The 23,990-nt window shown below is 40.5% G+C and overlaps 1 protein-coding gene across 1 annotated transcript in view; it reads left to right on the top strand.

The window, feature by feature from the left end:
• The window catches only part of vopp1 (VOPP1 WW domain binding protein), a 57,924-nt gene extending 34,194 nt beyond the window's left edge, over nucleotides 1–23,730 (top strand). Inside the window, exons 3-5 of the mRNA XM_047349324.1 lie at nucleotides 8,620–8,697; nucleotides 13,056–13,189; nucleotides 22,677–23,730. Coding sequence (XP_047205280.1) covers nucleotides 8,620–8,697; nucleotides 13,056–13,189; nucleotides 22,677–22,882 — 418 coding nt within the window. The 3' untranslated portion in view covers nucleotides 22,883–23,730. The remainder of the gene's footprint in view (nucleotides 1–8,619; nucleotides 8,698–13,055; nucleotides 13,190–22,676) is intronic.
• Nucleotides 23,731–23,990: the final 260 nt, after the last annotated feature.

The following is a 23,990-nucleotide window of genomic DNA, read 5'->3' as shown; positions in this document are numbered from 1 at the left end:
CAATTGCTACACCAAACCCACCCCTTTGACGATCCCTGGGAAATGTGGAAAGACCTACAACAGATCAGGACCTTTTACCCATTGTTAGAGTTAGAAAGCTGATAAACACAGACAAGTGTATGAATAAGGCACAGATGAACCAAGTAAGTTTGACTTGCAAGGGTGAGCTAGTCCTCTGTGAGAAGGAAGTCGCTGTTTGGCAAAGGAAGAAGTCCTTGCACCAGCCTTTTATTTACAACTCACATTCTTACAAGTAAAAAGTGGGAATTGGTTGAGCCAATTCTTACAAACATTTCAACAAAAAAGTAGTCATTCCCATATATGGTATGAGCATGTCATGTCCAGAGAGTGATCCACTCCAGACCACATTCCATAACTTTCCACTCCCTTTGTCCACACTAAAACCAATCAAAGGAATAATCTTCACTATGGTAGAAAGTCAAACATAAACCTTGTTTAAACTAAACAATGATAATTTTTATAAATGTTTCCAACAATTCCCTGCTTTTTCTTATTGATTAGTTTAATAACATATTAATGTATACACTTCCAAAAAGCTTTATGCATACACTTCATTAAATATTAAACTATTGTTAAGTTTAGTGACTTCTCCTCCAAAGTGTCATCATAGTTCTGGTCCTTGTCAAGAAGTTGGTAATCCTGGGACAACATTGTATCAACAATTCCTCCAACCATCTTTAATATCATTGCTCTAATACAGGGAATAACACACACAGTCAAAAAATTATAATAATAACAGCGTTGACAGGGGTCATGATTTTCAAAAGCAGTTGCCACCACGGTCCAGAAGTAAGCCACGAAGAAAGGCTTCCTCGGCCGGGATGGATATCCTGCCACAAACACCTTTTAATTTCATTTAATTGGCATATAGCATCGCTCACTGTGTGTCCATCTTTGCCGTTGATTTCATCAGGGATGTAGGTGCAGCAGGTCTCGTTCAGCACAGCGCAAACTCCCCCAACTGAGGCCGTCAGCAGGTCCAAAACCATCCTGTTCTGCAACACCACGATTCGAAGAGCTGTGACTTCTGTGAACAGTTCTGTGAGAGCTTTTGTAGTTACATTAACAAACAGTCCCAGTCGATAATCTATAGCTTCTAATCTAAGCAGATTCTTTCCCAAACTTAGCAAAATCTTATTTCCTGTTGATCTATGCTTGAATTCCTCATGTGGCTTCACACGGATGAATTCCCTCTTACTCCTATTTAGGGAAGGTTGAACTGAAATGACATAAGTGTGATCAGTGACATAAACAGGAGCACATACATCACTCCAACTTAGAGGCAACTGCAAATAAATGGCAGTTCCACACATCCGGTGAAATCCATCTATTGCATAAGTGCCCTTTAGATCATGGATCTTTTCCCCCTGGTCAGCTTGGTGTAAAGAATAATAGTAATAGTGGAATAGTCTCCACTGAGATGGAACAGGTGCCCACAACACAATGAGAAAAATGGGAACCTGCAAGAAGCTCCACATAATTGGACACAGGAGTTGTAACATTAAACTGTTTAAACTTTGTAACATCACAGTTGTAAAATGTTACATTACCCATTACCACGCAGAAACTGGTACTGACACCAGAAACGGTGTTTCTGATAAACACTCATCTCTTGGCGCTGGTACTGGTCTAGCTGTCAACCTGGGCTGGTTGGAAGAGAGAGGAAGTTCAGTGCATACATAACAACCAGAAATGTTTCTGGACTTGGTTACAATTTTTCATATTGGTACCAGTTGTTTGTCTGAAACAAGTAATTTATATCTTGTATAAACATTCCATGGAAATCTTCATGTATCCACCTCTTTAATTTCTGGAGATTATGAGATTGTGGAAATATCTGGCATATTATTAACACAATCGGGACACACATGAAAAACTAAATTAAATGTTTCAACAACATCTTTCCTTTAGATTTACCTATCCGTCTCTCTCTCACCCCTAAAGGCTAGGAAAGATCGTTGGTTTCTTCACTGACATTGAGACGAAGCCTCCACTAGATGGCGACAACCCCTTTGTAGGCTTTATCATTTCCAGCCTGAGTGGAAAGACTGAAAGGCTCACCTCTTTACAGTGTGTGTTTATAAGTAGCCCCCTCTTGGATTTTCACAGCGGTAGGAGTTGTCAATAACACTTGGAATGGACCCTGCCACTTTGGATCAGACCACGCTTTCTTCCTAATGGTCTTAATCAGCACTCAGTCACCTTCTTTCATGTCACCGGGAACCGGTAGGGTTTCAGAAACATCATTTGGCAGATTATTAACATTTTATATGTCTCTAAACTGTAATGCCTTCATCATATAATCTGTTAACGTTGCCTCTTGTTGTGGACCTTTTAGGTCTTTTTTTGTAGATCAGGGATATAATAAGGTCTGCCATGTATTATTTCAAAAGGTGTTAATCCACCCTGAGCTGAGGGGGTTATCCTCATATTAAGTTTTACTATATATATATATAGATATTCAACCCAATTTCTTTCTGTTTCTTCCATTGTCTTCCCAAGCTTCCTTTTAACTGTCCTATTTGTTATTTCTACCAGACCTGCACTTTGGGGATAATAGCTACATTATATTTTCAGGTCAATCTTGAAACATTTACCAAGTTCTTGTATGACTTTGTTAACAAAAATGTGTATATTCCATTATCACTATAAATCCTTCTTGGAATTCCAAATGTACATAGTTCTTTTTGCCACCGCTATAGCATCTGGGCCTTTGCAAGGAAAGATTTCCTTGGGGGTAATGTTTCAGACATATCAAACAAGATGCACAAAATTTTTTCCTTAGTAATATTAATTATTAAATCCATATGTAGTAAACTACTAGCCTCCTGTGGAGATATGACTCTGCACATGGCTCACAATTCATTGAAACATTGATTTAGGTAATATAAGCTTTCCTTCAGGGCATCTAGTAATCTCTTCACATTTACCCTCAACTAATTTAGCTGGTAACAGCACAGCATCTAATAATTTCAGTAATAACTCTGCATTTTTCCATTGTGCTACCAATTATACCTTTATTTTTATTTATTTCCATACATAATATGTGCTGTCTAAGATGTTCATAAGAACATCAGACCTTTATTAACACTTTTAAAAATCCCTCAAAAACGCTCTTTAATGAAATCAATCATTCACATTCACACACATTCACACACTGACAACTTTTCCCCCTCAAGGCTGTCATGAACATCCACTTGATACTATGTATGTATATATATATATATATATATATATATATATACATACATATACAGGTCCTCAAAATATTAGCATATTGTGATAAAGTTCATTATTTTCCATAATGTAATGATGAAAATATAACATTCGTATATTTTAGATTCATTGCATACTAACTGAAATATTTCAGGTCTTTTATTGTCTTAATACAGATGATTTTGGCATACACCTCATGAAAACCCAAAATTCCTATCTCACAAAATTAGCATATCATTAAAAGGGTCTCTAAACGAGCTATGATCCTAATCATCTGAATCAACGAGTTAACTCTAAACACCTGCAAAAGATTCCTGAGGCCTTTAAAACTCCTAGCCTGGTTCATCACTCAAAACCCCAATCATGGGTAAGACTGCCGACCTGACTGCTGTCCAGAAGGCCACTATTGACACCCTCAAGCAAGAGGGTAAGACACAGAAAGAAATTTCTGAACGAATAGGCTATTCCCAGAGTGCTGTATCAAGGCACCTCAGTGGGAAGTCTGTGGGAAGGAAAAAGTGTGGCAGAAAACGCTGCACAACGAGAAGAGGTGACCAGACCCTGAGGAAAATTGTGGAGAAGGGCCGATTCCAGACCTTGGGGGACCTGCGGAAGTAGTGGACTGAGTCTGAAGTAGAAACATCCAGAGCCACCGTGCACAGGCGTGTGCAGGAAATGGGCTACAGGTGCTGCATTCCCCAGATCAAGCCACTTTTGAACCAGAAACAGCGGCAGAAGCGCCTGACCTGGGTTACAGAGAAGCAGCACTGGACTGTTGCTCAGTGATCCAAAGTACTTTTTTCGGATTAAAGCAAATTCTGCATGTCATTCGGAAATCAAGGTGCCAGAGTCTGGAGGAAGACTGGGTAGAAGGAAATGCCAAAATGCCAGAAGTCCAGTGTCAAGTACCCACAGTCAGTGATGGTCTGGGGTGCCGTGTCAGCTGCTGGTGTTGGTCCACTGTGTTTTATCAAGGGCAGGGCCAATGCAGCTAGCTATCAGGAGATTTTGGAGCACTTCATGCTTCCATCTGCTGAAAAGCTTTATGGAGATGAAGATTTCATTTTTCAGCACGACCTGGCACCTGCTCACAGTGCCAAAACCACTGGTAAATGGTTTACTGACCATGGTATCACTGTGCTCAATTGGCCTGCCAACTCTCCTGACCTGAACCCCATAGAGAATCTGTGGGATATTGTGAGGAGAACGTTGAGAGACTCAAGACCCAACACTCTGGATGAGCTAAAGGCCGCTATTGAAGCATCCTGGGCCTCCATAAGACCTAAGCAGTACCACAGGCTGATTGCCTCCATGCCACGCCGCATTGAAGCAGTCATTTCTGCCAAAGGATTCCCGACCAAGTATTGAGTGCATAACTGTACTCAATTATTTGAAGGTTGACGTTTTTTGTATTAAAAACACTTTTCTTTTATTGGTCGGATGAAATATGCTAATTTTGTGAGATAGGAATTTTGGGTTTTCATGAGCTGTATGCCACAATCATCCGTATTAAGACAATAAAAGACCTGAAATATTTCAGTTGTTGTGCAATGAATCTAAAATATATGAATGTTAAATTTTCATCATTACATTATGGAAAATAATTAACTTTATCACAATATGCTAATATTTTGAGAAGAACCTGTATATATATATTTTTTCGTTGTCCGCTGAGCTAACCCCTCCCTCCTACTTCCCTATGTCTAAAGGGATTGCTCAATCCAGCTCTCCATCTAACGGGTCCGGACTTCCCTAAACCTGAAAGATCTTACTAAGCAGGTTTACTGAAAATTCTGTTTAAGCTGGTGTCGGGAAATGACTCGCCTAGCGTCTGACAGCCTTCATCCAAAAGTCTCGCCCTTCTTCAACTGGAGGTCCGGGCGACCGAGTACCCTATCGCAGTCATCCACACCTTCGACAGTCACTTTTGTTCACGGCTGCTCATTCCCTATTTTTACAACTGGCTCTTGGTATATGGGCTAGGTTAATTTTAGTGGCTCAGCATGAGCCCCAAGGGCGCGGTTTTAACAAACTTGGCTAAGGCAACCTATAAAAACCTCCTAAAATATCTTAGAACCAGGCAAAAAGACTTTTTACCACCAATGAAAATCCAAAAATACGGTGACTCAAATAATTGAATGTCCACGATTTAACTAGAATTTTATATGCTTTCTTTAATTAGTAATCCTTTTGCAGGGGTCAGTAACAGCTTAAATTCGGCAACACAAATCAATTTTCAATAATAGACATAAATCAATCAACTCAACTTGTCTTTCCCTGATGCTGAAACTAGTGGGTTTGAAGAGGCTTTGAAGACGGAGACTGATGCACCTGATGAGAAAGAATTCTGGTAACAACGAGTGATTTCTTGAGGGGAATACAACTTAATCTTCAGTTCTCTTCCTTTAGGTGGCAGGCACTGATGCTCCAGGCTTTCATGGTTAAACGGGATCTTTGTTGTTATATGTCTCCGATGACACTGGTTTCCAGAGGCTGAAGAGTTAAAGGAAACTCGGAGGCATAAATGAGGTTGATTTAGGATTTCCAGAAATCTGAAACTTAGAGCAATCAGTTGTTCACCGATCAAGTTCACTTCTGTTTGGATAAAAAGGCTTTAGATGAAATCGGATTCTCAATTTTGAGGCACAGTCCTTTCCGGGCTTATGGGTTGATCCTCTTTGTCAAGGCAGTCGAGCAGTTGGGCTGTGTCTCTGTTCCTTTTTCATTCAAGCTTAGTTTCTCCGTCTGAACTTGTTCACTGGTCTTCTGCAAGTAAACAACCGCAGTTTCTGCTCTCATCGCTGCTTTTATAGTGCTTCCTGCCTGCTCCGGTTCATTGGGCCTCCTAGGTTTCGCCCAACACGTCAATCATGGTACTGCTTCCCAGCCTTGGAGACGCTCTAACATGGCCATGCTGATGTGTAATCGCATCTTCACGTTGTTATCAGCATGTAGCTGGCTCATCTTCCCGTTGTTATATCAGCATGTAGCTGGCTCATCTTCCTGTTGTTATCAGCATGTAGCTGGCTCACGTCACTCCTCCTCCTCATCCAGTACTTTTCCCTAGTCTGCTCAGTTCTAAACTTTATTTCATTCCACAACATCTTTCCTTAAGAACACTGTTGTAATACCATCACTTCATTCCTTTTATTCATGTTTTACAGATAATTAATGTTATATTTCCTTCATATATTTAGCTGGCTGAGAATGTTAACCACCTCTCCATCATACATCTTTTAACTTGTTAATCATAGACAACTGATTTCATTTAATACATGTAAAGGAATATTAAACCATCATTCATCATTTCATTCACTGAATACTTCTTGTTTATATTTCTATTACTAATAAGGCAGATAACATGCGGCAGACATTATGTGTAAAACAGACAACGTGGCAGATATTATGTGCAAAACAGACAACATGCGGCAGATATTATGTGCAAAACAGACAACATGTGGCAGATATTATGTGCCTCTCCACAGGCTTCTCTACGGGCCCCTCCAGTCTCTCAGCTCAAGCATGTGATCATGCTTGTCTCACTCTTCACTGCTTTCACTGTGGGTTCCAATGATCATTGCCTATTTTATACACAAAGATTTAAGGATATTTATTGTAACTGTTATGGAGTTAATTGTGAACAGTTACAATATGTTGCATGGATTACATGGAAAGACCTCACCTTATTTTGATTTTATATATATATATATATATATATATATATATAACAGAGGTGCATTTATTATACATATCTTGTACCATCAAATCAACAGAATTCCTCTCAGACGGGGCCCCAACATCTCCCGGAAAACGGGCTTCTAGATCAAAACCTAGTTTTGATCCGCTTTTCCGCTTTGAGTTCTAATCTCGGAGAATGCAGGAGTTTTAGACTGAGATTTGATGGCACCTAATATCCAAATCAGAATTCCTTACGACAACTCTCAGCTGTCAACAACTTTATGTTAACCCCAGCAAGGTTTCGGGTTGTCTCACTGAGAGTGCCGTATGATTCTGCAGACACACACACACACACATGCACCAACACACAATCACTTATAGGCCTAAACCACCTACACTAGGTTTTCTGTTTTTTACGCGCTTTTCTTTTTAAACTCAGAATTTTCCATGGAGTTGGTTTGCTTTTGAATTTCCTTAGGGGAAATTACGAGTACCTCTAAACTCTTATTTTTAAATACTTAAATTGGTTCTATCTCACCTGTGCGTTCGTTCACACGGTCTGTCAAAACGCGTTGATCCACCTTCCCGGTGCCCCTCGGTCGATTCGGCGGTTACCAACACAGAATTCACTGTGCAGGATTTTTGTTCTCCAGATGTTCTGGAGGCTGCGCAGACAGGAACCCCACACGCACCGCTGGGCCCCGGGGCGGCAGATTTCTAGCGATCCGGCTCGAAGGACCAAAGAAATGTTAGAGTTAGAAAGCTGATAAACACAGACAAGTGTATAAATAAGGCACAGATGAACCAAGTAAGTTTGACTTGCAAGGGTGAGCTAGTCCTCTGCTAAACAGCGACTTCCTTCTCACAAAGGAAGAAGTCCTTGCACCAGCCTTTTATTTACAACTCACATTCTTACAAGTAAAAAGCTGGAATTGGTTGAGCCAATTCTTACAAACATTTCAACATAAAAAGTAGTCATTCCCATATATGGTATGAGCATGTCATGTCCAGGGAGTGATCCACTCCAGACCACATTCCTCATCTTTCCACTCCCTTTGTCCACACTAAAACCAATCCAAGGAATCATCTTCACTATAGTAGAAAGTCAAACATAAACCTTGTTTAAACTAAACAATGATAATTCTTATGCATTTTTCCAACACCCATGAAAGTAATGCTGTGTTCCATTACCTCGGAAGTCGAAACTGGGAAGTCGGAGTTTGTCATCTCCGAGTTGTTGCATTCCAGTTTTCTGCTTGTTTTCATTTGCATTGGTAGCCACTGTAACGGCAGTCTTACAACAGTAACAATGACAATAACACTGTTCTATGCGGTATTTCATGCATATACACAGCATTGAGACATCTTGTCTTATAATCACTGAAAAGTAGTACATGTACAACTGACTAAATGATAGCGAGACAGAAAGATGGAGAGACAGTTACAAAAGATAGATATATAAATGATATATCTACAGTATGCAGAAGATGAATAAAGAACTTTTTCGAGGTTTTTTTTTTTTCCTTAGAAATGTTTGGTCGAATATGTAGACAGCTTAAACAGGCTGCAGTCAGAGGAAAATATGGGCCCGGCCATTTATTAGGAACCACTTTGGTTTGCTTATCGCCGTGGAGTTGAAGCAGCAGCAAAATTGTTCAGCTACAGGTTTGCTCCCTCTGACTTTCTGCCTCTTTTTTGTTGCAGATGTCGCTCTTACGAGGACTGCTGTGGAACTCGCTGCTGTGTGAGAGCCTTGTCCATTCAAAGATTATGGTACTTCTGGTGAGTTCCAGTAAACTTCTTCCTGCACATGGTTTTAGGTAATAAGGCTTTTGTATAGTATCTGAAGGAGGCCATATAGGTTGACATAGATTTTTAAAGTCTTAATGAAATGTATTTGGTGTTTTATTCAAAGTACCACAAAGATCCACTATAGCCACACAGTTTAGGAATGTTCAGCTGAGCAGACTGTTTGAAGGCTTCCACGTGCTTCTGTGGAGGCTTCCCTGCTTGATGGCTATGTTTTTGGTCTGCTTTTCCCAAGATGCTCAAGTGTTTTTTTTGTTATATTTTTTTTGCGGCACTAGAGGCCTTTATTTATTTATTTTTTTTCCGAGAGTAGGCAGACAGGAACTAGGGGAGAGAGAGGGGTAAGACATTTGGCGAAGGTGTCGGTCCAGGACTCAAACCTGGGATGGCCGCTTCGAGGATTGTAGCCTCTATACATGGGTCGTGCGCTTAACCCCTAGACCCCCAGCGATGCTCTAGTGTTTAACAAAGCTCCAGTTTAATTTAGCTCTCCAGTAGGTTTAGCTGAGGATTTAATGAGCTTCTTTATTAACTGTCTATTTAGAATCATAGGTGGATGACATTACAAAAAGTTTGTGGACAGTCCAGAATTTCTCTTGTAGATAGTGGTCCACTGACGGAAAGCACATGCAGATTAAATCACCCAAAAACTCCTGCAACAACCAACTTGATTGGAAAATTATTTATTCAAGAAATGATTTGCAGAGATTTGTTAGTTATAAGGGTCGTTATTGTGTCACATCAGAGAATATGGGAGCTATAGTCAGCGAAGTTATGGAGGGACATTCCTTAAGGAGAGTCTGTTTGGATTGGAAGGAATTCTACCAGTGCAGCCATTATTCAGCCTGGTGCAGATGTACTAAGTATATGTGTTTCTAGGAGATGTTAGTTTTCCTGCTCTACCTTCAGTGCCTTGCAAAAATATCCATACTTCTTGATGTTTTCTTCACATTGTGTCATGCTATACCAATGTAATTTATCAGGATTTTATGTGATAGACAAACAACGCCATGCATAATTGTAAAGTGGAAGATTAAGGACACACAAATGTGAATATATTTTACAACTAAAAATAGAGTCCCCCTGGGTGTAATTTAATCCCAGTATAAATCAAACTGGTCTGTGAAGTCCTCAGAGGTTTGTTAGAGAACATTATTGAATAAGCAGCATCATGAAGACCAAGAAACATGGCATACAGGTCAGGGACAAGGTTCTGGAGAACTTTAAATTATAGTTACTGCACATTGGACTAGTTGTCCAGAGAAAATAAACCAGTTACACTATTTACATAGAACATATAAAGAGTTATATATATATATATATATATATATATATAATTATATCACTCAGTACTGTCTAGAAATACTAAGATAAACAAATTAATTAACTAAAAGCCACAGAGAACTGTTCAGTCTATCATCAAAACATGAAAGATACCAAGACAAGTCTGTCAACTAAAAGTGACAGACTGGGCATTAATCAGAGAAGCAGGGTACCATGGTAACTCTAGAGGAGCTGCAGAGATCCACAGGTCAGGTGAGCAAATCTGTTGCCAGGACAACAATTAGTTGTGCACTCCATAAATTTGGCCTTTGTAGAATAGTAGCAAACTGAAAACCTAGAGATATCCTGTTTGCACTGCAAACATGTGGAAGAAGGTGATCTGATCAGAAGAGACCAGAACTGTACAGCTTAACCTATGTGCGATCCCCATGGTGGTGGCAGCATTATGTATTTGGAATTGTTTCCTTAATCAGGGACAGGGAAACTGGTCTGAGTTTAAATAAAGGGCAATCCTGGAATTAAATCTGCCGGAGACTTCAAAAGGCTTAAGCCTCCAACAGGGTACATAAAACCCCAATAAAATAAAATGTTTCTAGTTGAAGTGATAAAATGAAAAGTTAACAGTGGTAAATGCTTTTGCAAGGCGGTGTAAACCTCATGCCATCATACCAATGTTATTTTTTAAAGGTAAAAACAAGTGGAATCAGGGTGGTATCAGATTGAATTTCTCCTAACTTTCTCATCCACATTTATTTATTTGTCTTTTCCTATTTGACTGTAACAAACCTCACTTTTAAGCAAAAGAGCTACAATTGCTGACAAAATTGAGCTTAGATTAAAACTGAAAATACATTCAGAGTCCTGCAGCATAGCTGAGTTTATTAACTCCTTACCTGCAGCCTAGGAACATTGTGAAATTCAACAGGGTCTGTGTAGCTCTGCACAGCTTCCTGGCGCAAACTACGTCTGCAACTACTGCATCCTAACTGGCTATGGGGATATTACTACACAAACTAGGGATATTGAGTTGGGAGAGAGGAGCTGACATGTCGCAGAAGATGCAAGTCAACTTTTTGTGGACGGAGCATCACCGACTACACATGTAAAACACCACAACCATCACCAGTAGGTTTTTTTGTTGTAGCAGCATCCAACTATGAGGAGAGGACAGCTACAAAATGCTGTTAAACACCTTTCACTTGATTAACAGTCCTCAGTTAATTTAATAGGTACCAAGTAATATATTATAAATTCCTATTAATATTGATATTCATGTACAATGAATTTGCATTGAATAAGTTAGAGGATCTATTTTATGTGTTAACTGTAAGGATTATGATTATTGATTAATTAATATTCATCAAGAATTATAATTTAAAATCATAATTTGAAAAATATTAATTTCTTAACCAAAAATCATTACTTACGAACAGAAATCAGAGATGTCCTCCGGTGTTGTGATTATGTGCTCAAAGCTCTTTAATAATTACAAATTATTAACCAAAACCACCAACTGTCACTGTTTATTTAACCACTTCACCGAAGGTGGGGGAACTTCCACTATACATAAAAAAATTATTATTTCCAAATGGAAATGACAAAGACAAAATGAAGCAAGAAAGAGAGAGGTGGGGCACAAAAGAAAAAGGGAGAGGAGAAAAGAATAGAGGAGAGAAAGCAGGATGAAGAGAATACAAGATAACACAGTAGAAGACTGCTTCTACACCTGCTGAAATATATATATATATATATAACAACAGTAATGTTACCAAATTAACAGCCACGATTCCTGTTTTAATACATTTTACAGTGGTGTTTTGTTTATTATTGCACCTTGGAAATATACAAGAAATATTCTTTGGTGAGAAAATGTTAAACTCCATGCAGAAAGATCCCAAGCCGGGATTCGATCCAAAACCTTCTTGCTGAAAGGCAGCAGTGCTACCATCAGCCCACTGTGCAGCCCCCTTTTGAGCACATACAATAGACATATTTTATTGGCTTGTATTGCTAATAGGAGTTGGCACCAACACAAATAGCAAATCTCTATTTTCGGACTTGCAACTAGACCCTGCATGCTCAGCATGGGTGTGACGTTAGTCTGACCTCTGTCTTTCCAGACCAAATAGTATGCAAAATTAGATTGGAAAACCAGAGGGATGGATGTGTGTGGCTGGTCCAACAGCTTGCAAACTTGTTGTTGTTACTTGGTGATAATTAATGCTTTGAAAATACAGGATTCTTTGAATTGTTTAATTATTTTTAATACCTGTGTTAAATGGTTGTATTTATGTACATAGTGACAGTTAGTTCAATCCATGTCATTTGCAAGACAATTCTGCCATCGATATTTTTAAGATTTTAAGATTGCTGTTTTTGCTCATATATATAAGAGCAAAATCCTATAATATAGGATAGATGCATGCATTTGTGTGTGTGTGTGCAGAAGGTGGTGGATATTAAGCTAACTCTTATTAATTGGACTAGCTGTGTTGAGTGTATTCTGTAAATGATATAAACTGCAATAAATGTGTTCATTAATTCTGTAAATGTAAAAAACTGTCAGATTTCTTTAGACGTTATTTCTCCTGTAATGAAAGAGAAATTACAGATGTGTTAGAGCAGATAGAGCTGAAATCAGATATTTACATACACTATATAAAATAGCCACTAGAACATTATTTTCTCTGTGTCACACATAATATCAGACTAAACTTTTCCTGTTTTAAGTCAGTTAGGATTAGCAAAAATATTTGGGTTTGCTAAATGATTGCTCTTTTACTATTGAAGGAAAATTCTGTGTTTTGGAAAAAGATTGTTTCAAAAAAAAAAGTAATCAAAAGCCCAAAATACTGACATTGATGATGGATGTATGTATGAGCTGACTGGAACATACCTGCCGAGCTCTATGCAGGCCCAGTGGTGTTAAATTCTAATGCTTACTGAGGTGATCATTGACCTGCATTGGCAGATATATTTTTCCATCCTCCCTTCTGGTTTAGATTCTGTATCTTGCTTTAGAATGACATGTTCTGTTTTTCTCTTAGGGTCCTCCTCATGATGGGGGTGTTGTTCTGCTGTGGTGCTGGCTTCTTCATCCGTAGAAGGATGTATCCTTCTCATCTGAGAGATGAGTCAACCTTTAATGTCTCCTTCACCAGGCACCCTGTCACCACACCAGGTAAAGCAGAGGGCTTCCTGAAACTGAACATCTTCATGTAAACATAACAGAGTCGGACTAAAAATCCCCGAGTCGCAACTAAATGTACCGATTGAATTAGCATTAGCAAGTGTGAGGACTTCTACAGAAGCAGGAGTTATGCCACTTTGCTTGTTGTGGAGCATTGAGGTGTGTGTTTACTCCAAAGAGGAAAGACATCACCAGCTGCCGATTAACCTGGGTAAGCTTTTAGGGCAATGCCCTAAAAAGTGTCTGGTGTTCATCAATTTTTGGTGGGTAAATGAGTCAAAGTGGTCACCAGTTTTTCCAGGAGTAGAACTATTTTCTGACAATGTCACCCTAAGAGCTGACTGTGCAATTCTCAGGGAAATGCCAATAAATCATTAGCCTAATCATAGACCTTTATTCATCTCCTCAGTTAGCATTACAGGACATTTTGTCAGTTAGGTTTCAGCAACTTATAGTAGGTATTAGCTATGTAGCTGGGTATTGGGTATACTTGTTCAATTACTTGACACAGATCAGCCAGTCATATGGCAACAACTCAACACATTTAGGTCAGTCAGTCAATCAGTCATTTAGGTCATCCAAACTAAACTTCAAAGTGACAGAAAAAGAGGATTTATGTGACTTTGAACATTGTTGATTGTACCAGACTGGCTGATCTGAGGATCTCAGAAACATCAGGGCCTGTATTCACAAAGATTCTCAGAGTCCTCTCAGAGAGGACTATCTTAGCCTAAAAATTCCTGCCTAGGACTCCCTAGTTTAGGAGTGATTCAGTTCTCTGCTCAGAGTGAACAGGAGGCATTCCCAGCAGATCAATGTGTTGTTCCATCTGCTTTCAGCACCTGCCTGGAATGTGAGCAGCTCTGGTTCCTGCTGCAATCAGAAGCTAGAGAGGAGATAGCAGCACACCAGAGAAGTTCTCCACAGACGGGGAGAGTTGTAGATGACCATTTAGGCTGAGGCTGCTGACATCATGTTCAATACAGCAAATACTTATTCACCTCATTTACATCTTCCTTCTATGTATATACTCGTACTCGTACTCGTCGTCTTCCGCTTATCCGGGACCGGGTCGTGGGGGCAGCAGACTCAACAGAGACGCCCAGACGTCCCTCTCTCCAGACACCTCCTCCAGTTCCTCCAGGGGGAGCCCAAGGCATTCCCAGGCCAGCCGAGAGACATAGTCCCTCCAGCGTGTCCTGGGTTGTCCCCTGGGCCTCCTCCCGGTGGGACGTGCCTGGAACACCTCCCGAGGAAGGCGTCCAGGAGGCATCCGGTATAGATGCCCGAGCCACCTCAACTGGCTCCTCTCGATGTGGAGGAGCAGCGGCTCTACTCCGAGCCCCTCCCGGATGGCCGAGCTCCTCACCCTATCTCTAAGGGAGTGCCCGGCCACCCTACGGAGGAAGCTCATTTCAGCCGCTTGTATCCGGGATCTCGTTCTTTCGGTCATGATCCAAAGTTCATGGCCATAGGTGAGGGTAGGAACGTAGACCGACCAGTAAATTGAGAGCTTTGCTTTTCGGCTCAGCTCTCTCTTCACCACAACGGACCGGCACAGCGCCCCCATTACTGTGGCAGCCGCACCGATCCGTCTGTCGATCTCCCGCTCCATTCTTCCCTCACTCGTGAACAAGACCCCGAGATACTTAAACTCCTCCACTTGAGGCAGGAACTCCCCTCCAACCTGAAGAGGACAAGCCACCCTTTTCAGGTCGAGTACCATGGCCTCGGACTTGGAGGAGCTGATCCTCATCCCAGCCGCTTCACACATATTTTTTTGAGTTTTTCCAATTCTTGCCAAATTTACATTTTACAGTCAGTAAATATTTAAATAATTCTGTACTACATTGTTTGTCATTTTGTTAAATTTTCATTCATAGTTATTTATTATTGTTTCTACTCCTGCTGCTGAAACCATTCAATTTCTCCCTAAGGGGATGATAAAATTAATCTTGTCTCCTATATTAATAATTATATGAATGATAGAAGTTTATTTACTCAACTATTAAGGGGGTGGATCCCTGCACTGTCAAGCCTTTAGCGTTTTATTAATTCAGTGTTATTCATTGTTTAGAGAATATCTCTCATTTCTCTCCATCTTTCCACCATCTTCTCTGCTTAACACACTCTTAAGCTCACTAAAGGTCCTCCTCACTACTCTTAATATTTTCTCACGTTAGGACCTCAATGCCTAAGATGCTTCGTGAATAAATTTTATCTTACTGAGGGAAACTTTAAAGAAAAATCTTAGAATTTGAGAAATATTTTTTTTTAGGATGACGTCACTAGGAGCTACTTTTAGTCTTAGGATTCTTTCTAAATACGAGCCCAGATCTATTGGGATTTTTATCCACTATCATCTCACAGGTTCACAGAGAATTGTCTGGAAAAAAAACAAAATGCCCTGGGTGCTGGTGGTGGTATACTGGTGTAGGGGATGTTTTCTTGGCTCACTTTTTCACCCTTACTACCAACTGAGCATCATTAAAACATTTAAGCAGCCTTCCTGAGTATTGTTGCTGATCATGTTCATTAGGCCTGCACAATGTGATATCGCAAATTTATCGTTCTCGCCATATCACTTTACCAACAGGCAGATAACGAAGAACTGTCTGGACTGGAATAAATGTAAGAGAAATAATATATTTTGTGACACTTTTTGTTTAATTCAGTTTTGGAAGCCAAAGAGGTGATAATGTGGTAATAATGGAAATAATGATTTGTTTTTGGATCCTAAACATTTAAATCTTGAGCATGAAACTCTTTTCAATAAATACCAAACTTTTGGTATTCCTGCCTTGGCAACCAAGCTGAATAAGCGACTAAATGACCACGACAGGTAAACTTTTTTCCATGCATAGACTTTTAGAACAATGGCAACCCGTGCTGTAAAAACAAAAAAAGAACTAGAAGCCTCCCTCCACGCAAGACTTTTTTCTCTTGCAGAACAACCCAAAGATGGTTTGTTAGGTCAAATTGTTATTGACAAATCACCCTTCGAGCAATCACATGTTTAGTACCACATAGAGTTTAGGACATTTTAATTTCCCATGTTATCCAGTTATTAGCGGGAAATTATCCACCTTACTGATAATGAACATTTGGGGCGCCAGAAACACCAGCGCTCTAACACCTGGCTTCAATACAGAAGCGCCCCCTGCTGTTCAGTATTGATTTTGACCTGGTGTGGCATCGTTGGCAAGTTCATGTCTTTGCCGTCGTAGTGGATAATTTTGCATTCACACACTGCTCTGAGTAAGATGGGTTTTCTCATAGTTTAATCTGTTTTTTAAAATTAACAGCAATACTAGAGTTGACAGGTTATTGTCTAACGTATAAAGCAATCATAAAGTAATTGGATGCTCAGCTAAAATAATCTCAAATGTCTTAAGATGGAAACCAGGACCAGAAAGACGTGGAAGAAAACTAAAACACTGCCATTAGAATGAATTTAAAAAAGCTGCAAAAGCAAAGATTCATCATGTGATCAGCAGAAGCATAGAGTTACCTGTGAGTACAGGAACAGTTGTGCTATTGATTAGAAGCCCCAGCAAAGTTGCATTGTTGAACAAACAACATGAGCTTAAGACATTACAGATTGTCAAATAGCACATGGACTGGCCTAAAGAGGAATGGAGCAATTCTTTGTGGACTGATAACATAAAGATTCTTTGTCTGTGGTCAAACTCCTGACCTCGAGGGCTGGTGTCCTGCAACTTTTAGATGTCTTCCAAGTCCAAAACAGTTGAATCAAATAACCTTGTGCACTCAAGTTCCTGCAGATGACATAAATATGTCATTCGGGTGTTTTGACACAGACATATTTAAAAGTTGCAGGACACTGGCTCTTGAGCTCTGGAGTTGGACACCTGTGGTCTAAGGGTCTAAATCTAAATTTGATTTGAAATAGAATTAGCTGTGTTTAACATGCATTTGCATGTATAAGACGTAAAAGCTATTATAAGGATTTTGTGCTTTACTCTTTCAACTGTGCTAATATTCTGAAAACAACTATTCATACATGACTTCTTTGTGCAGAACAGGAACATTCTACTCCTGTTCCTCGTGTGTGTGTGTGTGTGTGTGTGTGTGTGTGTGTGTGTGTTCTTGTACTTGCTGCTGAGTGAGAAACGTTTTCCGTATTTTTATCGCAAAGTGAGGACATTTTGAAAAGTGAAGACATTCCTCACTTTTCCGAATTCCATTCTTGAGACGGGTTAGGTTTAGGACTAGGGTATGAAGTGAGGTATGGTTAGGGTTGGGGTCAGGGTTAGGCCCTAGAAATCAAGGAATATGAATGGAAGTTAATGAAGGTAACTGAAAAGTCCTCATAAAGATAGTAAAACACGATGTGTGTGTGTGTGTTCACTGAAAGCGTTGGGAGTCTTCAGGGGCACAGTTGCCTAAAATAATGACTGTATTGTTTACCAAAGTGCAGCCAGCTGAAATAGTTATAATTATATCCCGATTAAGTAGGGACCCAATCTGAGTGTGCTGTTGTTATAAGGTAGCATTTCTGTATCTGTTTAATTTAATTCCCATGCTTGGTCATAAGATGAAAAATGTGCAGGTTTTTAATTGATATGGCCTTGTTTTGAGAGAATAATGAATAATGTGACCAGAAAACATTCTTCCAAAGAACTGAATGTATACAGATGAGGTTGAGGAAGTGTCTTACATCTTTCATGAGAGCAACATCTCAAAGTGTAAGGTAGTCTGATGAACTAATCGCACTTAATGGAAAAACAAACACTGGGTCTTCTATAGAGAGTACTTAGTCCATATTTTCAGCATTTTCTGTTGAATTAAAGTTTTTAATGGGTTTGGACAAACTAGTCTGATCCTACCTGTTGTCAGCAGCATTGCTGTCTTTAAGGATCCTACATTTTGTTTGATACCAGAGTAGCAGATAAGACTAAGTCTTACATGAATGGAATTTTATTTTGTCTATCAACCAAGCAGAAAATTAAACAGAGGGCTTTAATAATAAACCAAATGGACGAGTCTATTCTGCAGGCAGATTAGGTGGGGACAAGGTGACCCAGAGGAGGAACGTTTTACTAGATGTTTCCCCTTTGAGCTGCATGGTTTAACCATTTCTCTGACGGAAAGGATTTCTGAAAGGGAATATATCACCAGATTGTGTTGCCAGTAAAACCTAAAAATCTTAATAGTCATAACAAAAGTATATCCTAATCATTCTCTGTGATGTTTTTAGGCAAATCATTTGAAAATAAATTTCTGTGAAAAGAGAGCCTTTGAGGCAGGCTTGTCTAAAACGGCATGATGTGATGAGATTGCAGCAGCCTATTGTTGGATTTTGTTAAGAAAATTCAATTCAAAAATACTTTCTAAAGGGAAATTATTTGTTGTTGTAGCTCATATTATGCAGGTTTCTTCAAAGAGTTGTTGTAGATGCTGATGGCTGTGGGCAGGAAGGATCTCCTGTAGCGGTCTGTTTTATGGTGCATTCAGACCGACTGCGATTCCTGCAAATTTTTTTCATTTGCGTGCTGTCGCTTACCTGACCTTTCGCCAGCAATTCATGTGGCCAACAGGTGACAACACTCCTCTCCCTTCAACACGTCATCAAATAGGAGGAGCTTCCATCTGCCACTTGCCGGTTTCAACTCAGCATGGAGCAAGTCAAGGTGCTTTATTTATGGAAAGCAGAACAATGTTGCTGGTGTTGACGTCCCTGGGCTCACCAGATTCTCCAGAGATGGAACAAGTTTGGAGAGTACCACCACCTCCTCCAGAAGAAGCGTCTGGATGACTGTCGCTTTCAGGTGTATATCCGTCTATCCAGGACCCAGTTTGAGGACCTGCTGTCCTGCGTTGGGGGAGAAATCAACCTCCGGGACACTAACTACAGGCGCTGTATCCCTGCTGCAGAACGCCTGTCCATCTGTCTTTGGTGAGTAAATAAATCTCAGCTCAATAGAAAGCAGTGTGTGAAGGCCACATGTGTGCTTCACAACTTCATGCGTGCCTTATTGAACAGTCCTTTTTTCAAAGCCACCCACAAACCTCTCAGAGAAAACCTTCCTTCATCCTATGTGTTCATGAATGTTTGTCTTTTTTATATATGTGATGTTTGCGGATTGTAGGTATTGTTTTCCCTTCTGTTTTTGCAAGGACTACACTGAATCGGGTGCAAATGAAAGAAAAGTTCAGATTTTTCAACTCCAGCAAAATTAGCTCCCCGTCCATCGCAGGTATCGGTTCACTCTATTCGCCCTAATCGCGCCATTCGGATCGCGTCCTTCACATGGCTTTGCTCCTGAACGCGCTTCTACACGGGGTTAACATGTACGTCACTCGCTCCTGTCGCGTCATTCGCGGTTGGTCTAAATGCACCATTACAGCAGGTTTCCTCAAAGAGCCATTGTAGATGCTGATGGCTGTGGGCAGGAAGGATCTCCTGTAGAGGTCTGTCTTACAGCAGATCTGAAGAAGCCTCTGACTGAAGACACTGTTGTTTTAGAACAGTCTCACGAAGAGGATGCTCAGGGTTCTCCATAATGTTCTTCATTTTATGAAGAATCCTTCTTTGCACAATTATTTCCAGAGGTTCCAGAGGAGTCCCCAAAACAGAGCCAGCCTTTTTATCAGCTTGTTGAGCTTTTTTAAGTCCCTGGTTCTGATGCTGCTACCCAAGCAGATGATGGCGGAAGAGATCACACTCTCCACAACAGACTTATAGAACATATGCAGCATCTTGCTGTCTTGTACAGTTTATTGTTTTGCTTACTCAGGTGGGTGAACAGGAGTCTCTCTAGGACCTTCATGATGTTGGATGTCAGGGCAACAGGTCTATAGTCATTGAGGACTGATGAGGGAGTTTTCTTTGGTACCGGAACAAGACAGGAGGTCTTCCACAACACCGGAACCTTCTTCTGGGCCAGGCTAAGATTGAAGAAGTGCTGCAGAATCCCACAGAGCTGCTCTGCACAGGCCTTCAAGACTCTAGGGCTGACACCATCTGGACCTGCAGCCTTACTCTGGTTCTGTCTCTCCTTGCCTCTTCACCTGACTTCTTGAGACACACAGGTGGAAGGGGGAGGCAAAAGGAGCATTAGCATCCTCTGATGAAGATAAACATGTAGAAGCAGAAGGGTCCATGGCTGTGGGGGAAGATCATTTTTAAGCTTTTGAGATATTAATTAACTGCTCCCAGTTGTAAAAAACACCTTGTTGCTTTGGTTATGCATAATAACAAATGTACAAAAGTAAAAATTAATCACTAAGAAATATCCGTCCAGCTGCACAGCATCTGATACCAAAGAGGATAATCGTCCAAAAAAATACCCACAGACATAAAAATATCATGACTTCGTTCTGATGGGGTTAAGTACAAAGCAGGCAATGCTATTAGGAAATGAAATGAAGTAAAAAAAAACATTATTTTGCCCACAAATATTTTTTTTCTGTCTAAACTGTCTGTTTGCAACTACGTGCTACTTTTTACATGTGATAGAAGAACAAAATTGTGCATGAATCGCATGATTTGTAACCTAATCCTGATTGGAGAAATTGGAAGTGTTTAAACTCTCCCCAGTCTACCCAAAACAATTTTGCTCTCTGTTAGGATGTTTTGTTTTTTAAACAGAAAGTAGTAGATCGATAAGGAAGTAAATGTAACTTGCTGCCTTTACAGGTCCTTCTCAAAATATTAGCATATTGTGATAAAGTTCATTATTTTCCATAATGTCATGATGAAAATTTAACATTCATATATTTTAGATTCATTGCACACTAACTGAAATATTTCAGGTCTTTTATTGTCTTAATACGGATGATTTTGGCATACAGCTCATGAAAACCCAAAATTCCTATCTCACAAAATTAGCATATCATTAAAAGGGTCTCTAAACGAGCTATGAACCTAATCATCTGAATCAACGAGTTAACTCTAAACACCTGCAAAAGATTCCTGGGGCCTTTAAAACTCCCAGCCTGGTTCATCACTCAAAACCCCAATCATGGGTAAGACTGCCGACCTGACTGCTGTCCAGAAGGCCACTATTGACACCCTCAAGCAAAAGGGTAAGACACAGAAAGAAATTTCTGAACGAATAGGCTGTTCCCAGAGTGCTGTATCAAGGCACCTCAGTGGGAAGTCTGTGGGAAGGAAAAAGTGTGGCAGAAAACGCTGCACAACGAGAAGAGGTGACCGGACCCTGAGGAAGATTGTGGAGAAGGGTCGATTTCAGACCTTGGGGGACCTGCGGAAGCAGTGGATTGAGTCTGGAGCAGAAACATCCAGAGCCACCGTGCACAGGCGTGTGCAGGAAATGGGCTACAGGTGCCGCATTCCCCAGACCTGGGCTACAGAGAAGCAGCACTGGACTGTTGCTCAGTGGTCCAAAGTACTTTTTTCAGATGAAAGCAAATTCTGCATGTCATTCGGAAATTAAGGTGCCAGAGTCTGGAGGAAGACTGGGGAGAAGGAAATGCCAAAATGCCAGAAGTCCAGTGTCAAGTACCCACAGTCAGTGATGGTCTAGGGTGCCGTGTCAGCTGCTGGTGTTGGTCCACTGTGTTTTATCAAGGGCAGGGTCAATGCAGCTAGCTATCAGGAGATTTTGGAGCGCTTCATGCTTCCATCTGCTGAAAAGCTTTTTGGAGATGAAGATTTCATTTTTCAGCACGACATGGCACCTGCTCACAGTGCCAAAACCACTGGTAAATGGTTTACTGACCATGGTATCACTGTGCTCAATTGGCCTGCCAACTCTCCTGACCTGAACCCCATAGAGAATCTGTGGGATGTTGTGAAGAGAACATTGAGAGACTCAAGACCCAACACTCTGGATGAGCTAAAGGCCGCTATCGAAGCATCCTGGGCCTCCATAAGACCTCAGCAGTGCCACAGGCTGATTGCCTCCATGCCACGCCGCATTGAAGCAGTCATTTCTGCAAAAGGATTCCCGACCAAGTATTGAGTGCATAACTGTACATGATTATTTGAAGGTTGACGTTTTTTGTATTAAAAACACTTTTCTTTTATTGGTCGGATGAAATATGCTAATTTTGTGAGATAGGAATTTTGGGTTTTCATGAGCTGTATGCCAAAATCATCCGTATTAAGACAATAAAAGACCTAAAATATTTCAGTTAGTGTGCAATGAATCTAAAATATATGAATGTTAAATTTTCATCATAACATTATGGAAAATAATGAACTTTATCACAATATGCTAATATTTTGAGAAGGACCTGTATGTGAAGGCGTCACTGAATTAAACAGGACTGACTCTTTCAGCCAATGGGAAGCGGGGTTGGCCACTGGCAGCGTTAAAACAACCACTCCTCAAGCTTAATGTATGTTAAATCATCTGGTGTCTCATTCATGAAGCAGCCATTCATAGTCTTAATAACCAGTTTAAAGCTTTCTGTTTTAGCAGCTGATCATGCATTCTGTAGTACAGTCGTGTCATTTAAACCTAAACTCTTCCTTCTGTGTTTGCAGTTTCCCAGCAGCCAGGCAGTATGCAGGGCTTCGGGGTGAACGGGATGGCCGGAGGTGACCCTGGGATTACAATGACCCAGCCTGCATATCCAGCACAGCCCGGTTCTGCCCACATGATGATGTGGTCCTATCCGCCACCTCCGTCCTACTGCAATCACCCACCGCCACCTTACGAACAAATAGTCCAAAATGACGACAAGAAGTAGTGCCTTCAGAGAGCGGAGGAGGTGGAACATGAAAAGGGAAGGGAGGCAATGGTGACAGAGTGCTGATGAAGCTGAAGAAAAGGACCAGTCTGCTGTTTGAGAGTTAATGATAACTGACTGAGTGAAGCAGTTAATGACCTATTACTGTCATTGAAAGTAGGCACAGTACCCACAGTCTGACTCACACTTACATCCCCCTCTAGTTCACATGAACACAGCCTGATTAAGAAACCATGTTAGGTCTACGTCTCCCAGTAGCTGGGCAGGTTGCCAGTCACTGTGGAATAAAATGCCGGGGGAAAAAAGATTTTTAACCACAGAGAAACATTTTGTAAAAAACTTAGTATGAGTTTTACAGATGGCACAAGCTTTCCAGCATTTTAATGCACCACACACTTTTTCATTAATAAATTATTGATGTATTATTATTTTTTTATTCATAGCCCAGTTATGTAATGACATGATGCAGTGGTTGGTGGCTGGTTTTCCTTTCCTCTAAGGTTTAGTGTCAGCTGTAGACCTTCCAGTGTTACATCCTGACTCTTTCAGAGGCGGCCCTTGGATGACTGCTGCTGCGGAACTGGGTTAACTAAGGGGTCCCATCTGTTTGAACAGTGGGGTCGGACATATTTTTGCACACTCAAACAAAAAATATGCATCAGCACTGTTTTCCAGTCTACATTATCCATTTGGCTGTTGTAATACAATAAGCCAAGAAATCGATTTGAGTAGGGATTGTTAGGGAACCTTTAGGAACAAATGTTTTGGGCTCTGATATTGAGTTTCTTGAGTAGTACAGCCTGATGCTTTTTTCCAAACTTTCTTAATAAACATAAAACTGCAGCCTACACTGGAGTACTCTTGTCATGTCCACCAACAGAGCGACAACCGGGTCTGTTCTCTCAGACCCATTGTAAGGAGGAGGGGTTCAGAACTGGGCCCTCTAACCATTAAATTATCAGCAGGATTATTTTCAAAATATGCCAGTTTGTGGAAAAATATGTAACATTTTATCTATAAAACCTTTATATTTCTTCATAATTTTCCTTAGAAATGTGATCAAGAAAGCTTCCTAACTGGCCAAATCTAATTTTAACATCCATTACCT

The sequence above is a fragment of the Girardinichthys multiradiatus genome, chromosome 21, assembly GCF_021462225.1.
Source record: "Girardinichthys multiradiatus isolate DD_20200921_A chromosome 21, DD_fGirMul_XY1, whole genome shotgun sequence".
Taxonomy (NCBI): Eukaryota; Metazoa; Chordata; class Actinopteri; order Cyprinodontiformes; family Goodeidae; genus Girardinichthys; species Girardinichthys multiradiatus.
This window is presented reverse-complemented; position numbering and strand designations above follow the sequence as displayed.